The sequence below is a fragment of the Dromiciops gliroides genome, chromosome 1 (genome assembly GCF_019393635.1).
Source record: "Dromiciops gliroides isolate mDroGli1 chromosome 1, mDroGli1.pri, whole genome shotgun sequence".
Classification (NCBI taxonomy): domain Eukaryota; kingdom Metazoa; phylum Chordata; class Mammalia; order Microbiotheria; family Microbiotheriidae; genus Dromiciops; species Dromiciops gliroides.
Window position 1 is genome coordinate 154,013,649 of NC_057861.1, and position 17,958 is coordinate 154,031,606.

The 17,958-nt window shown below is 38.6% G+C and overlaps 1 protein-coding gene across 1 annotated transcript in view; it reads right to left on the reverse strand.

Moving 5' to 3' along the window:
• The window catches only part of LOC122746695 (Y+L amino acid transporter 2-like), a 40,242-nt gene that overhangs the window by 11,611 nt on the left and 10,673 nt on the right, over positions 1-17,958 (reverse strand). Inside the window, exons 4-6 of the mRNA XM_043992561.1 lie at positions 12,666-12,789; positions 9,919-10,022; positions 8,012-8,108 (exon numbers count right to left, since the gene is read on the reverse strand). Of these exons, the coding sequence (XP_043848496.1) occupies positions 8,012-8,108; positions 9,919-10,022; positions 12,666-12,789 (325 nt within the window). The remainder of the gene's footprint in view (positions 1-8,011; positions 8,109-9,918; positions 10,023-12,665; positions 12,790-17,958) is intronic.

Consider the following 17,958-nt stretch of genomic DNA (forward strand, 5'->3'; position numbering starts at 1 on the left):
GAAATGGACAACAGAAATTACTATATATAATGTGAGGTTCCAAAGGTTTGTCATGCTGGGGTAGGAGTGGGGATAAGTTCCCACTCTCTATAAAATGCTCCAATAGCGTGCATCTCAAATAGCCTCTGATAACCCAAGCCCAACTCCTGGCCTTCTCATGGTGGAACTGTTTCCACTAACAGGAGAAGGGGCAAAGGCGAGTCACTGGGGCCTTAAAACCAGTCGCTTCGGTCAGGTGGGGCTTGTCAGCCTTGGCAGGCAACCTGCCTAGGAGAAGGAAACCCTGATTTTAAACCTCCGCTGCCTTGCGGCCATACCCATATATGGGAAAGACTTCGGGAGTTACCCCTGAGGAAAAATCAGGAGTCGGAGTCCCTTAGGCAGTTGGATGTTAGACATCACGTCCCTCTGGCAACTCCTGCGGTGGCACTGGTGCCAAACTGTATTGGCTCTGCCTCTCCTTTGGATCCACCAATGTCGCAGAGAGGGAAAACCCGCTGCATGGGCAACAGCTTGTTTTCCATATTGATCCGCCCAGGCCAGCGCCCTGGAGAGGACACTCCATCTACTCCTCATGGGGTAGATACAACACAGGATGCAGCAGTTATTGGTTATAAGTCACTCAGAAGCTGTGGCTCCCTTATCAGACTGCACAGCCACACTGAGGCCTGTGGCTCTTCAAGGCACTGATCCATGGTCGTCTGTGACTGGTGGAGGCCTACTACTACTATGCACATACATTTAAATAATGTAAAGTAATCACAATAACAGGGAGTCAAAAAGAACCTAGAAATCATCTTGGTTACCAAAGACCAGATTTATATACCAGTCATAGCTACATGCCTGGATTAGAATAAAAACTCTTTTTATACATCTTATGTAGGATGATTATGAGCAAGATTGCCTCATAAAGCAGACAAACCAACAAAGGATAAACTCAGTTTAAAAAAAGCTTTCCAAGAAATCCAGCTTAAGAAAATCATCCCAAGAACATTCGAGAGTAAAAATAGAAGATCACAAACATAAGAAAAAAGGAAAATGTTTGCAAAAAAAAATCTGAAAAATTTCAATAAACTTCTTTATCTATCAAGGATGTTGGAACAACCACACAGTCCCAATTTTGCCTATAGAGGGGATAGAGATGTCACTCAAGAGATTAAAGATAGGAAAAGCAGTCAGATTTGACTGAGTGAATTTAGAGGAGATATGTGCTCAAGGCAATGCATTTGTGAGAGAGTTGAGGACCTGATATACTAGACACCAGAAGGAGAAGATGCCAAAGGCACATTAACAAATAGCAGAGGGGCAGCTAGGTGGCACAGTGGATAGAGCACTGGCCCTGGATTCAGGAGGACCTGAATTCAAATCCGGCCTCAGACACTTAACACTTACTAGCTGTGTGACCCTGGGCTAGTCACTTAACCCCAATTGCCTCACCGAAAAACCCCCAAATAACAAGCAAACAAAAAACCCCCCAACCCCTCCCAAAACAAATAGCAGACATTAAATACTGAAAAAAGGTGACTAATACCCTCAACAACTCTTCATCTATCTGCCTCTTCTTCCATCTATACCAAATCTTTATAAGAATCATAAATGCACAAATCATGTACATCTTCAATGAGGGTAGTCATTAGGGAACTAGAGGTTTTTCACAAACAACATTGAACAACAGACCACATCTTTATCATTTCACAACTAACTGAAAGCTGAAGAGAGCGGTGCATCCCATTGTGTTTATTGTGTGTTGATTATGAAAAAGCCTTCGATTTGGTAGAACAATATACTTCCTCATAAACTCTTTTACTACAAGATGTCAGGAGATGGAGTGACTTGTGAGAAGAACAGCAAGGAAGGCCATGTCATTAGATTGCAAAGTACGTGGGGGATGTAAGGTGATAGAAAAAGGAAGAAGGGAAGGGCTTTGAATGCCAAACAGGGTTTTATTTTGATCCGAGAGGTGATAAGGAGCCACTGGAGATTATCGAATGAGGGGTTGCTATGGTATCACATCTGCCCTTTAGCAGGATAATTTGACGTCTGACTGGAGGACGGACTGGAGGAGGTAGAGATGTGAGGCAGGGAGACCAACTAGCTATTGCAATAGTCCAGATTTGAGATGATGAGGATTTGCACCAAGATGGTGGCAATGCCACCTATATATTATATCCAACAGTATGTATATCTGGGATGGACATTATAGATGAACCATAAGCTTAGTAGAGAATTGAACAGGAGGAGGAGAGCAGACTGGATGATTTCAGGAAATTTCAAAGCTCTTCTTTTTAATATTAATCTTTTTTCCATTGTTGCCATTTGGCAGCAAGACAGGGAATGCCACTGTCTTGTGAATAACTAAAAATGAGCATCATATAGAAGGCAATAATAATGATGATGGTGGTGATAGCATTTACATGGGACTTGAAGGTTTGCAAAGTGCTTTACAAATGTTATCTCACTTGGTCCTTACAAAACCTTGGGAATTAAGTGCTATATCATCTCCATTTTTCAGATGAGAAAACTGAGGCAGAGACAACATGAAATTGCTTGTCCAGCATCACACAACTATTAAGTATCTGGACTTGACCTCAGGTCTTCCTGAATCCAGGTCCAATGCTCCAGGCACAATAGAGATCTGCATGATGGGGGTGCTTGTGCCACAATTCCTGAGAGGGAATTCCAAAGAAGGACAGAGGTAAAGGATATCACCAAGGACTTGGATGATAGGAGGAGAAGATGGAATGCTCATGTGGCCAGAGCTAGGAATAACACATGGACAGTCAGAGTCCTCCACTGACCACTTTGAGATAAGGGGAGAAAGAGAGAAAGGCCTCTAGCCCTGAATGGACCCATTTGGGAGAAAACTTTGAGTGAACATAGGATAAGAGCTTCACAAGGATACACAGGCCTGTATGTCTTGTGATTTCAGAGAACTCCTAAATTGATGAGATCATTGATCCATTTGGGTATCACTTGCCTGATTTAGAGTTTCTGCCTGGTCTCTTAGTAGAGAATGCCCCACCTTATTTCATGCCTTATTTGCATACGGGTGATTCCTACAAACATTACCCACTTGTTCTAGGGGAACTAGGAGTGGCAGAACCACATGTGACTAGTGCTACACAAGCCTTTGCATGTATCTTTTCTTCCTATCTAAAGTGCTTTTGTCCATCCTTCTTGCCAAATCATCTACCAACTCCTTCAATATCCAGATCAAAATCTACTTCTTGGAAACCATCCTGGATCAACTCAGTCTTACTCTGCCTTCCTTCTGGGTTTTAAAATTTTTTATTTATTTATAAAAGAAATATTTATATGATTTATATTTATATAAAATATATTTGTTTATATCAATAAATATAATCTTAAATTTTCAGTAGAAATCTTATTCAGTTTTAGTACATTATCTATCACTGTCCTGTAATGCACACATGTTTTGTCTCCCTCAACTAGATGCCTCCCTAGACCCACCCACTAAATAGGCAATGTTGTATAGTGGAGACAGAGCTGTCTTCAGCATTAGGGAAACCTGGTTTAAAGTCCTACTTCTGTCTGTGTGACCCTGGGTAAATCAGTTAACCCATTAGATTATGAACTCCTTGAGGGCAGGGACTATCTTCTGCCTTTCTTTGTATCCCCAGAATTCAGCACAGTTTTAATAAATGCTTATTGACTGACTGATTAAATTAAACTCCCTGTGACCCAGGCAATTTTCTAAAAACAACTGTTGATGAGTAGTGGTAGAGGGATTTTCCTCACAGGAAGTATCCTCCCTAATGTAAAAAGAGATCTAGCTAAAACCAGATTAATCTCTTTTGTCAGGGCAGACCATGTTTTCTCATTCTTTTATCTGTCTTCTCTTAACATTAGCACGAGTACCACACTCTGCACAGAGTGGAGCTCAACAAATGTTAAGTAATTACTTCTGTATTAATAGGAATTAATTTCACAAAAATGAAAAATTTCCCACTATTAGTGGTTTAAGAGCCATATAGTAGGGATAATTTTAACTTTTTCAAAAAGAAATACTAGGGAGCAGCTAGGTGGTGCAGTGGATAAAGCACCGGCACTGGATTCAGGAGGACCTGAGTTCAAATCTAGCTTCAGACACTTGACACTAGCTGTGTGATCCTGGGCAAGTCACTTAACCCTCATGGCCCCGCCCCCCCCCCCAAGAAATACTAGACTACTGGGAAGTGCAAATTACAGTTCCCTATTATGCAACATGCAGGGTAGAGACAAACACTGAGACATCAAAATATATGTGGATGACATATGAGTCACAGACCCAGATTTCCTCATGTCAAAAGGGAATACGAAAAGTAGCCACTTTGGCCTGGCAAACTCCTGTTAATCAGAATAACCTGCTTTAAATGCTCCTGCTAAGAGGAATGCATTTATCTTTATCTAAGTTACAAAGAATTGTGATGTTCTTCAAATAGCAGCATAAGTAATAATGTCAAGTAGAAAGGACAATTTGTGTGCTACCTCTTTTCTTTCTTAGGCAATTGGGATTAAGTGACTTGTCCAGGGTCACACAACTAGGAGAGCTACCTTTTCAAAATTAAAATATATAGTCGTTATTTCTTTTTTCACCTGGCAAATCACAGAAGGGTATGGTTGCATATGCCAGTATTTACAACTTCTTTTTATGTCATTTTGCTTACTTATATATGAAACTATATTTTTAATGTTTGTTTATTCTAGAATTGGTTTCGTTGGGAGAAATCAATTTATTCCCTTGAAAATTATATCCCTTCATTTTACATCTAAGATATAGAAGAAGTAAGTTTTCCCAGTTATGAAAGATGAGACATTCCTTAGGCATGAATGGCCAAAGCTATGGGAAACTGGCTGAGCAGAATATTAGAATTGGGGAAGAATATCAGAGATCATGTAGTCAAACCTGTAACTTTAACTGTGCAAGGCTCTTCACTACAATATCTCCAGCAAGAGGCCATTCAACCTCTGCTTGAAAACTTCCAATGACAGGACGTCTAATACTTCCCAAAGAAGCCAATTGCATTTATAGATATGTATAGGGATTACATTTATAGGTATAGATATCTATATAGGCAGCTAGGTGACCCAGGAAGACCTGAGTTCAAATCTGACCTCAGACACTTACTAGCTTTGTGACCTTGGGTAAGTCACTTAACTCAGTTTGCCTCAGTTTCCTCATCTGTAAAATGAGCTGGAAATGACAAACTCCAGTATCTTTGCCAAGAAAACTCTAACCTGGGATTACAAAGAGTCAGATATGACTGAAACAACTGAACAACAACAACATATGAAAATTTCCTTTATCTATAGCCTATATCTGCCTTTCTGCATCATTCAACCATTATACCTAATTTTGTGCTCTGGAGCAAGTCAGATTCCTCTTCTATATGATAGTCTTTCAAACACATTCTCGAAGGGGACCATGAAAACAGGGAGGTGATATCATGACTTGCACTGAACTGGATTTTTAAGTGAGGGAGGGCTGTGCAAGGTCACCAATCTCACTTTCTCTTCCAGAGCCATGTAACAAGATATATATATATATATATATATATATATATATATATATATATATATATATATATATGTATATATTAGGACAAATGGAGATGGCCCCAGATGTTTAAAGCAATTGGGGTTAAGTGACTTGCCCAGGGTCACATAGCTAGTAAGTGTCTGACTTGAGATTTGAACTCAGGTCCTTTACTCCAGGACCAGCACTCTATCCACTTTGCCACTTAGCTGCCCAAATCAGACTTGGTATCCAGTCCCCACTCCATTTTGTTACCCTCTACTCAACACAATCATATTTTTAAGTGTCCTCCCTAAAATATGCCATATAAAATTGGAGGGATACCATATCTCAGAGGTAGTAGGATTCTGGCAGAACACAGAAGGATTCTAACCTCCTTTGTTTTGAACACTGTGCCTCTATTAATTAAAGCCTACAAACACATTAGCTTTCATTGCTGCCACATCTCACTGTTGCATAAAGGAAGTTTGTTTCCCGAGGAGCAAGAGCCATTGCAGTGGAGATGAAACCTACAAAAAGACCTTGTGTTTAAGCTATGTCCTCTAGGATTCAGAATATTTAAAAAAAATCATATCCTAATAAGATCACTAAAAATGTTTAAAGTTTCAGAGAAAATTCTGCAGAGAGTTTTCAGTTATTACAAGGCACTATTCTGTGTAAGGTAGAAGAAAGGTCATGGATGGGATTTGGAGTCAGAATATGAGTTCAAATCTCAGTGCTATGTAACTTTGGGCAAGTCAACCTCACCCATCTTTGGTTTCCTCATCAATAAAACAAAAAAAGTTTTTTTTGGGGGGGCGGGGCAATGAGGGTTAAGTGACTTGCTTAGGCTCACACAGCTATTGTCAAGTGTCTGAGGCCAAATTTGAACTCAGGTCCTCCTGAATCCAAGGCTGGTGCTTTATCCACTGCACCACCCAACTGCCCTCAACAAAAACATTTTATTAAATGATTTCTAAGGGTCCTTCTGGGAAGTTAAGTGGCACAGTGGATACAGCACTGGAGTGGGAATCAGGAAGACCCATCTTCCTGAGTTTAAATCCAGCTTCAGACCTTTACTAGCTGTGTGGCCTGGGAAATCACTTAACACTAGTTATTTTAATTTCCTCATCTGTAAAATGAGCTGGAGAAGGAAATGGCATGCCACTCCAGGATCTTTGCCAATAAAACCCCAAATGGGGTCACAAAGAGTCAGACATGACTGAAAAACAACTGAACAACAGAAGGCCCCTTCCAGCTGTAATGTACTATGATCCTATAAATGACAGGAAGATGTCCAAGTCAGAGGCTATGTATAGACATGATCATTGGTGTCTACTTCTATCTCATACAGACTAAATCATGTGTTCTCACTTCTTCCTGGTTCCATTTCAGGAAAGGATGGCCCTAGGTGACTTAGGACACTTACCTTCTGGGAACAGTATGCAGAACAGTTACACAAGCAGGAGTATTTTCTCCGTGGCAGGGCTTGTTCAGTCACTTCAATCATGTCTGACTCTTCATGACTCCATTTGGGGTTTTCTTGGCGAAGTGAAGTGGTTTGAGGCTGAATTTGAACTTGGAGCTTCCTGACTCCAGGCCTGGTCCTCTATCCACTGTGCTACCTAGCTGCCCACTGCAGGGCTAGAGTTCCCTATTCATGCCAATCCATCACCCTGGCACTTTATATGGATGATTTCAACCAAAGGTCTTTTATATATATTTCTTTTTTTTCTTTTCTTCTTTTTTTTTTAGCAACAAACATTTATTTTATTTTCCAGTTACATGTAAGGGTAGTTTTCAACATTCATTTTCTCAAGATTTAGAGTTCCAAATTTTTCTCCCTCCCTTTCCTCCCCCCTCCACAAGATCGCAATCAGGTTATATATATACAATCCACAAGTGTTCTTTTTATCAGTTCTTTCTATAAAGGTGCATAGTAAGCTTCCTCATTAGTTCCTTGGGATTGTCTTGGATCATTGCACTGCTGAGAGTGGTTAAGTCATTCACAATTGCTCATTGAACAATACTGTCACTATGCAAAATGTCCTCCCAGCTCTGCTCACTTCACTATACATCGATGTTCATTAGTCTTTCCATGTTTTTTTTGGATCATCCTGTTTGTCATTTCCTGTAGCACAATACCATTCCACTACAATCATATAACACAACTTTTTCCATCATTCCTCAATTGATAGACATTCCCTTGATTCTCAATTCTTAGCCTCCACCAAGAGTTGCTATAAATATTTTTTGTACAATTTTCCCCCCTTTTCTCTTTTTCATGATTACTATTGTTAACTTTTATATATATTTCTTCCCTGGGAAGAAACCCAAGGAGAGAGTTAGGCCCAATGTGCCTTGTACTTTCTTGCTAAATTAAAATTTCTTAATTTGAGATTATTTCTTAATTTAATTTTCAGCCAAATGAAAGAAAATGAAAAGGATGAAAGTTGTCAAAATCTCTTAGGTAATATAAGAAGCATTTTTACTTACATTGAAGGGGAGAGCAGGAACTGGGGTGAAGCAGTTGACATGTATCATATTTAAGCTGCAGGGGAGATGCCCTTCTCTTGAGCCAACATAAAACAGCCTGGAAAACACATGGGAGGATCGGAAGACTTGGGTTGGCAATCACCAGATACTTTTTTTTTAACTTTCTTTTTTTATCTTGAACTTAGCAAACTTGAACATTTCAACTAACAGATGACAGAAGAAAAGGATTGTAGATGAAACTGTGAACTATTATATGCAGTTTGTTTTTTTAAGTGTATATTGAAAGTATATAAATTTAAAATGTAAATTATATTTATAGAGGTAGTGTGTTGTAGTGGGTAGAGAAGAGGAGGTAGTCTTGGGTTCAAGTACCACTTATGACTTACCCCATGACCCTGGGCAAGTTACTTAACCTCTCAGCTGCTGGGAAGGTACCAATATGCATTGATAGTTTCCTCACTCTGTAGTTCCCCGTGCCAATGACATCACAGGTTCATTCCCTATTCCTATATTAAATATAACACAATAGTAACAAAAGTATTTCTTTCTGTGCACTTCTGAACTTCTCTCTTTTGCATTTAAAATGTTTTTCCCTTGATTCTCTTTTCTTTCTTTTCCCCTTCTTTGCATCACCACCTCTGTCCACCACTTCTCCTCCACAAAAATGTTAATTTGCATTATTACCATTTTCTTTATAACTTCCTTAAGTCTAGACAATTAACAAGAGAAAATGAGAGGAAAAGAGGGTGGGAGGGAGAGGAAGAGAGGAGAGGAGAGGGAAAGAGGGAGAGGGAGAGGGAGAGAGAAAAAAGGGAGAGCCGAGAGAATTAGAGAGAGTTAGTTTCATTACTGGAAATATCATGTCATCAAATAGGGGGCTCCTTGGGAGGAACTAATTCCCTTCCCCAGTGCAGATAAGCACCAGGAGCACTGAGAGGTGACCCCAGGATCACAGAGCCGGTGTATGACAGAGGTGGAATCTTCTTGACTGATGCTCTCCATTCATCATGCCACCCTGCATTTGCTTTTCCTGGCTGCTTTTGTAATATTTATCAGTTAGTTAGATATTGTTCAGTTCCCTCTGAATTCTTCCACTCATCACTTTCATGTAGCAGTTACCCCACCCCACCCTTTTTTTCCCTTTGATTTTCTTGTCAGCAACAATCTATTTTTGTGCAACACCTCCTCCTTTAGTTGCCTGAATGCAAGGGATGTTTTCCTTGCAGTCCTGAAAGGAAAATCTGTTTTTAGATTCTGTTTTCACAAGGGCCATAGTGACATGGAACTGTGGATGCTTCTCAGCATTTATCAAATATATATTTTTTTCTTTTGAAAGCCCTGCCTCCCCCAAATAAGTTTACATTATAAAACGTGACCATACCTTCGCTGTGCTTTGCCCCTTTTTGTTCAATTAATGTGATGCAATTTTTTTTTTTAGTGAGGCAATTGGGGTTAAGTGACTTGCCCAGGGTCACACAGCTAGTAAATGTTAAGTGTCTGAGGCCAGATTTGAATTCAGGTACTCCTGACTCCAGGGCCAGTGCTCTATCCACTGTGCCACCTAGCTGCCCCAATGTGATGCAATATTAAGAGTTGTCGATTTCTGTTAGATTAGCTTTAAAAACAACACCAAAAAACCCTTATTAGGGACATTCAAGTTCCATTAAATGCTGGTTATGTTCAAGGCACTGCTAACTGTTAGAGAGATAGAAAGATAAATGAAAAGATGCTTTCTCTCCTAGTACAGTAGAGGCTTATTAAGGGAAGAGATCTTCATGTGTGTGGGAATACACAAACTGCAACACATTAAAATAATAAAAATAAGTATAAACAATGCGTTAAAGGCTCAGGTAAGGTCAAGATCACCAAAAGCTAGGGGGAAGCAGGGACACCTTGACTTTTCCTACCTGGAAGCTGCAATGATGGATGAATTTAATCCACTAAAACAAGACATGGCTACCGCAATAGGAATTAGCCACTGAGCATAGTTGAAGACCTTGTTACCAAAAGTCTGTTAAAAAAAAAGAAGAAAAACAGCACAATAATAAAAGGCAAATAAACATGTTTCTTAAAAATCAAACTCATTGAGAAGTAATTTGTCAGAATAAATTTCAAGATGAAGCTATTTTAGAGAATCTGTATTAGGACAGTTTGAGACAAGTGGAATACATTGATGCAATTATGAAATTAATAAGGATGCCTACTGTGTGATATGTTAAAGTGAAGTCTATAAAGTGTGCTGTTTCTATATTATTCTATATTAAGCTCATGGGACCAGAGATTGAGACATGGAAGGGAACTTAGTGGCCGTCTAGTCTAACACTCTAATTTTATACTTGAGGAAACTGAGGCCCTGAGATGTTAAGTGATTTTTAACTAATAAAAATGTTTGATCAACACTTAAGTGTCTACTATATTTACAGTACTGTGGGAGATATAGAGATAAGAATTTAAGGAGCTCTCAATCCAGTAGAAAGACTAGGATATAAATACAAATAACTCCAGTGAAATCAGAATGTGACAAACCAATAAGAAATGTAGAAATAAAACACTGTATGTTTAGACAAGGGAGAGAACTCTATCTCCTGTCACATGAGCACCCAGGCCCTGCAAATACCAGTCATGCCACTTGTAGGACCATCTTAATGAGATACAGAAAATCAGAACTAGTGACCATTTTTATCATTTCTGATTCTATCTTGTTTGTGTTACTGTGACATTAATGAAAAAAACAATTGCAACATGGTATCATAGGATTTAGAGTTAGAAGAGACCTTAGAGATCACCTTGTTTAAATTCCTCATTTTACAGTTGGGGAAACTGAGGTCCAAAGAGAGTATAGGTGGTTTTTACAAGGCCATACACATAGCATGTAGTCATCAGCAGATGTGAAATTTGAAACTAGATTTGCTGACTCAAGAACCAGTGTTCCTTCTACCACACTACCTCTAAATCACGACTTTCTGCTGACCTAGTATCATGACAAAATCAACCAGGAAGTCAGTGCCTGCAATTTCACTCGACAAACATTGATTAAGCATTTACTATGTAAGTCTTCTGAAGGCAGGGGTTGTTTCATTTGTGACTTTTATGGTATCTAGTACAGCTCCTTGTACAAATAGTAGGCTCTGAGTCGATGTTTACTGAAGGAATTTATTCTTTTCAAGTGGGTGGGTACAAAGAAGAAATCATCCACTTCTTTTTTTTTTTGTGTGAGGCAATTGGGGTTAAGTGATTTGCCCAGGGTCACACAGCTGGTAAGTGTTAAGAGTCTGAGGTCGGATTTGAACTCAGGTCCTCCTGAATCCAGGGCCGGTGCTCTATCCACTGTGCCACCTAGCTGCCCCAATCATCCACTTCTTTAAGGAGATTATATTATATTGGGTGAAGGGTGGGATTGAAGGGGAGAATACAACAAATGCACAGATAAGGAAATAGAAAATAATATTAGGAGTATGCATTAAAAATTAGTAGCATTAGGTGGACAGGGAGAGGATCAGGAAAGGCTAATGGCAAGAGGCAGTTGGTACCTAAGATAATATTTGAGAGATACTAAGGGTGAAGGTGAAGAAATAATATGTTTTAGGCATGGAACTTGGATATGGGAGATCAAAGGTAAAACTAATAAAATAGCTATTCCAGGAGTGCTTCACTTTTTTTTAATGGCCTGGACCCCTTAGGCAGTCTGGTTAAACCTTCTAAGAACAATATTTTTAAGTACATAAAATACACAGTAGTACAAAGGAAGCCAGATATATTGAAATACAGTTATCAAAATACTAAAAAAAGTTCATGCCCCTCCCAACACCCCCACATCGCATGTTAAGGTCTCCTGAGCTAGATGTTTTCTTTGGAAGAAACAAAGAGTGTGTAAAAGAGCCTAAAAAGGTAGGTTAGAGCTAAATTGGTTGAGTTTTAAAAGCCAGGATGAGGAATTTATATTTTATTCTATAGGCAATAGGGAACCTATGGCAGCTAGGTGGCATGGTGAATAAAGAGCTGGGTCTGGAGTCAGGAAGACTCATTTTCCCAAGTTCAAGTTTAGCCTTAGACACGTTCTAGTTGTGTGACCTTGGGCAAGTCACTTAACCTTATTTGCCTCAGTTTCCTCATCTGTAAAATGAGCTGGAGAAGGAAATGGCAAACCACTCCAGTATCTTTGCAAAGACAACCTCCAAATGGGGTCACAAAGAGTTGGATATAAAACAGCTGAAACAACTGAACAACAAATAGGGAACCACTGAAGTTTTTTAAGCATGGCGCTAGCATGGTCAGACCTGTGATTTAAGGATTTTATTTGGCAGTTGTGATTTGAGAAGGGAGTGATTAGAAGCAGGAAGGCTAATTGAGAAGCTCTCTCACCATGAAAAATAACAAGATGGTGAGGGCTTGAACTAGGATAGTGGCTGGGCCAGTGAAGAGAAGGGGACAGATGGGAGATATGCTGGGGGGAAAGAAGAGGCATTACTTGTTGACTCATTGACAATAGGGACTGACAATGGAGAGGAAAGGGCCAAGGATGATTCTAAGGTTGCAAACCCAGGTAACTGGGAGAATGGGGCTGCCCTCAACAAAATATGAAGGTTTGGAGGATTGGCATTTTTAGGAGGAAAATAAGGAATTACATTATGGCAGTTCATATCTGAAAACTCACCACTGCTACAGCATCACTTTCCAGAACTTCTGGCATGTCCAGGACAACATAATAAGCCACATTAGTCAGCAAATAAATGATGGTGACAATGGGCATGGATGCAGCAATGGCCAATGGTAGGTTCCTAAGAAGGAGAATGTAAAGGACACAGTAGTTGTAATTATTTTTTAACTAATAAAAATGTTTGATCAACACTTAAGTGTCTACTATATTTACGGTACTGTGGGAGATACAGAGATAAGAATTTAAGGAGCTCTCAATCCAGTAGAGAGACTAAGACATAAATACAAATAACTCCAGTGAAATCAGAATGTGACAAATCAATAAGAAATGTAGAAATAAAACACGGTATGTTTAGACAAGGGAGAGAACTCTATCTCCTCGGCAGCTCAAGGAAAGCTTCATGAAGAAAAAATAGTTTATTTATTTATTTAAAGTTTTGAGTTCCAAATTCTATCCCTCTCTCATTCCCTCCTTCCCCACCCTTCCCCCTCTTTGAGATGGTAAGCAATCAGATATAGGTTATACATGTGCATTTTATTTATTTATTTAAAGTTTTGAGTAGAAAGAATAGTCTAACTGAGCCTTGAAGGATGGGTAAGGTTTTAGCAGGCAGCTATGAAAATGTGGGGCATATTTGGTTGATGAAGAATAAATTAGTTTAGGGGAAGCTAGGTGGCGCAGTGGATAGAGCACCGGCCCTGAAGTCAGGAGTACCTGAGTTCAAATCTGGCCTCAGACACTTAACACACACTTACTAGCTGTGTGACCTGGGGCAAGTCACTTAACCCCAATTGCCTCACTAAAATTAAAAAAAAAAAGAATAAATTAGTTTAATTGTAGCAGAGGGAATGAGGGTGTTGGGTGTAGGGAGAGAGCTAAGATTTAAGTTAAAATCATATTGTTGAAGTCCAGTAGAGTTGGGCTAAGGAGTTTGGACTTTTTCAGTAGGTAATAAGAATACATTCAAGGTTTATCAAAAGTGGTAAGACTTATCAAGACTATGAATTTAGGAGATTAGTGTCATCTATAGCCTACTTCTTAAATTATGGTTTGCAAACCCATGAGGGGGTTGCTGAACTGAAAGTGGGGTAGTGAAAAATTTGGCAACAGTAAAAGGTTATGTACACCTATTTTATATACCTATATACTCAGGGTTGCATAACAATTTCTTGGGCAAAAAGGGGTCATGAATAGAAATAGTTTAAGAAGCCCTGGTCTATAGCATGGATGAGAAGGGGGTGGGGAAACTGAAGATGAATAAATCAATTTCTTCATCTGTAAAGTGGTGATAATAATACCTGCACTTCCCATCTTATAGGGTGATTATGCAGAAAATATGTAAACTGTAGAACATTATAGGAATGTAAGAGATTTTTGTTATCTTCAGTCAGTTAGAAAACGATTGCAATATTCCAGCTAAGAAGAGAGACAGTGAAGGTCTGAATTAGGCTGGGGGCAGATTTGAGAGATATTGAGAAGATAAAATTGAGAGGACTTGGTACCTGATTAGATGTCAAGGGTGAGAGAAAAGGGCTGAGAGTCAAAGAAAACTTAGAGGTTATGAGTGTGAGTGACTTGAAAAATGGGGGTACCATTGAAAAACCTCAGAAAGTCAGGAAGAGGGACAGGTTTCAGGAGAAACTGATGTGCTCAATTTTAGAAATAAGATTGAAGTAGAATAAGCAGATATATTATGAAAGGGAATGTGGTTTTTTTATTTTAACCTTAAAGTAGTAGCCTATTTAATAATATTTGTTTTCCTTTTAATCCAATAGAGAAGCAGCTTGGAGTAGTATATTTTATCCATTGGACCACTCTGGGCTTTGTTTGGGGAGCTTTTGCTTTATCTTTTTTTTTGTGTGTGCGTGTGTGGGGGGACAATGAGGGTTAAGTGACTAGCCCAGAGTCACACAGCTAGTAAGTGTCAAGTGTCTGAGGTCAAATTTGAACTCAGGTCCTCCTGAATCCAGGGCCAGTGCTTTATCCACTGCGCCACCTAGCTGTCTCTGCTTTTGCTTTATATCACTCTCCACCTCACTTCCTGGCCATCTCTATGCCAGAATTCTCCTGATAAGTATTTTTTTCCCCTTTTTACAATAAGATAAAGTCCCAGCAATGGAAATGTTGGGTTAGTATTAGTTTTGTGATCCTTGTTGTATACTATCACATTTCTCTCTAAAAAGTTTATTTTGACTAATCCCAACAATCATGTGATAGAGTTTTTGTTTCCTTCAAGACACACTAACATTGACTTTGATAAATTTGTTTTGCTACTTTTTTTCTAATTTAATAAGCATAAAGTGGTAGCTTTATGTTGTCTTAAGTATATTTCTCTGAGTAATTGGGATTAAAACAAATATTCTTGTGGTTATTAATAATTTGTAATTCCTCAATTCAATTTAATAAACTAATTGATTAATTACCAATGGGTAGCCCAACCACTAGGACCAGCACCACTATCGAAGATCTTCTATTCTTTGTCCAGCCTGTCAATGTATAACCTTTTCACAAATACTATCCCCAGAAGCAATTTCTCCTCTGACCTAACTTAATTGTCCCATTTTCCTGTTCTTGCCATGTGCTGGATGCCTTCTTGAATCTGGATGCTGAACCTCCCTCTACTCTCATTTTCTGCTAAGAGTATCTTAGAACCCCACTCTATTTTGATGATTGGATCCACTATCTTGTTGGCCCAGCCAATGCTTTTCAAGATCCTCCAGGTCTCTGCATCCCAAAGAGATCAAAGAAAAGGGAAAAGGAACCACATGTGCAAAAATATTTATAGCAGCTTTCTTTGTAGTGACAAACAATTGTAAATCAAAGGAATGCCCATAAATTGGGGAATGGCTGAACAAGTTGTGATATATGAATGTAATGGAATACTATTATGCTATAAGAAATAACGAGCAGGTGGACTTCAGAAAAACCTGGAAAGACTTAAATGGACTGATGCTGAGTGAAGTAAGCCGAACCAGGAGAACCCTGTACACAGTAACAGAGACATTGTATGATGATCAACCATGATAGACTTGGCTCTTCTCAGCAATACAATGATCCAAGACAATTCCAAAGAACTCATGATGGAAAATGTTCTCCACATCCAGAAAAAAACAACAACTGTGGATTCTGAATGTAGATTGAACCATATGGTTTCTACTTTTTGGCGGTTTTTCTTTTCTTTCTTTTTGAGCTTTTTTCCTTTTGTTCTGATTCTTCTTTCACAACATGATTAATGCAGAAATGTGTTTAATGTGATTATACATATATAACCTATTTCAGATTGCTTGCTGTCTTGGGGAGGGGGTAGAGAAGGGAAGGAGGGAGAAAAAATTTGGAACTAACTTATGAAAACAAATATTGAAAATTATCTTTACATGTAACTGGAAAATAACAAAATACTTTTATGATTAAAAAAAGATGCTCCAGGTCCTTGCCAGTTGTCCAGCTTTGCCTACAAGAAGCCAGGTACCAAGCAGCCTTTTGAGCTGCCATTTACTGAACCCTCATTTATGTTACCTTCCCAAATTAGATTGTGAGTTCTTTGAGAACAAAGTTTGTCTCATTTTTCTATTTGCATTCCAAGTACTTGAGAGGCAGTATGGTGGTGTAATGCCTAAGTCTACATGCCACTAGAACAGCATTAAGTGCAGTTCCAACCAGATTAAAGTGTAATTGGGAAATATTTAACAAAACAAATAAAATATAATAAAATACAGATAATAGCAATTTAGATAATAAATTAGTATATGCCCCATAGGAATCCTCATCGCATGCAGTTTAGTGACCCCTGTTTCTATTTGAGTTTGACACCACAGATGTAGCTAATAGACAACCAGTCCAAGAGCCTAGGTTTCTATTCTGACCATTCTCACACACACTGGCTGTGCAACCCTGGGCAAGTCACTTACACTCTTGCTACGCTAGGCTCTAGCTTCTTAAACTGTGGGTTTCAGTCCCATATGGGGGGTCACATAACTGAATGTAAGGGTCATTAAAAATATGGCAACAGCAAAATGTTATGTAGACCTATTTTATATACCTATAAACCTGGGGTTCCATAAAAATTTCTCAGGTGAAAAGGGTCCATGAGTGGAAAAAGTTTGAGAAGCCCTCTTATAGGCAATTCTCTAAGACTGTAAGTTGTATAAAAGGTTCCAATCTGCTTTCATAGAAGGAGTTTCTTCTCCTTGCAGCTCCCTATATTGATGAAATCACAGGTCTAGTCCCTATTCCTTGCCCCCAATGCTTAGCCTTGGTAAGGACTTATTAAATGTGTTTCCATTCCATTTTACCTACTATGGACCAGGCACTGGATATGTAAAGGTAGAAATGAAACATTCCCTGCCCTCAATGATATTACATTCTAATAGAATAAAATTTCTAGTACTAGAATTTTCCTCCTTTAAAAGCTGTTCAGATTTTTTGTTCAAATCTCCATTGCACAGTGTACATGGATGAGTTATCCACTCTTATGGATGTATTCTTTCCTTACAAATTCTAGATGTTAGATCTTCATCTTGTACATTTATTTATTTATTTTCATCTTGTGTATTTATTGCATATTTCCCCACAATCTATTTTAGGTATTTTTTCCTTGAATAATATTCTTTTATCTTTATGTCATCTACCCTACTGATTTTTATCCATAATAATATGTACTTGTCTATAACTGAAACAAATATATCATTCCTTTTTCTTTGAGGTTTTAGATAATTTTTTAATATTTAGAGCATGTATTCAATTATAATTTATTGTTTAGGAGTGGCATGGATTAAAACTTATTTTTTGCCATTTCTCTAGTCAATGTAGCCAATAATTTTTATTTAATTGATTCCAGTTCTTGGTAATTTTCAGATAGGGGTTTATCAACTCATATATGCCAAATTCTGCTTCTGAGTTTTCTATTCTATTCCATTTATTTATTTTTCTAATACTATTCAGGTTTTATAGAAGCAGTTGCTGATTGATATTACAACTCTTTTCTATTTTTGTCTTCATATTTTGCCCATTTTGGTTGGTATTATTGACATTTTTACTATATTTCTTTGATCCAGCCACAGAGCCATAACTAGGAATTCTATAACAAGGTTCTGTACTGACTGAGATGACTCTGAAGGAGGAGAGATGGCTGCTGAATAATGGTGACAGAGGAGAGAGAAGGTTATCAGATCTTCCTGCTATATGTCAGGGGGTGCTTGAGAAAGAAGAACAGGTCTTGAAGATTCTAAGAGCTGTGGTGTTTAGTGGACAAGGGTAGGTTTCAATCAGCATTAAAAGATGGAAAAAATAT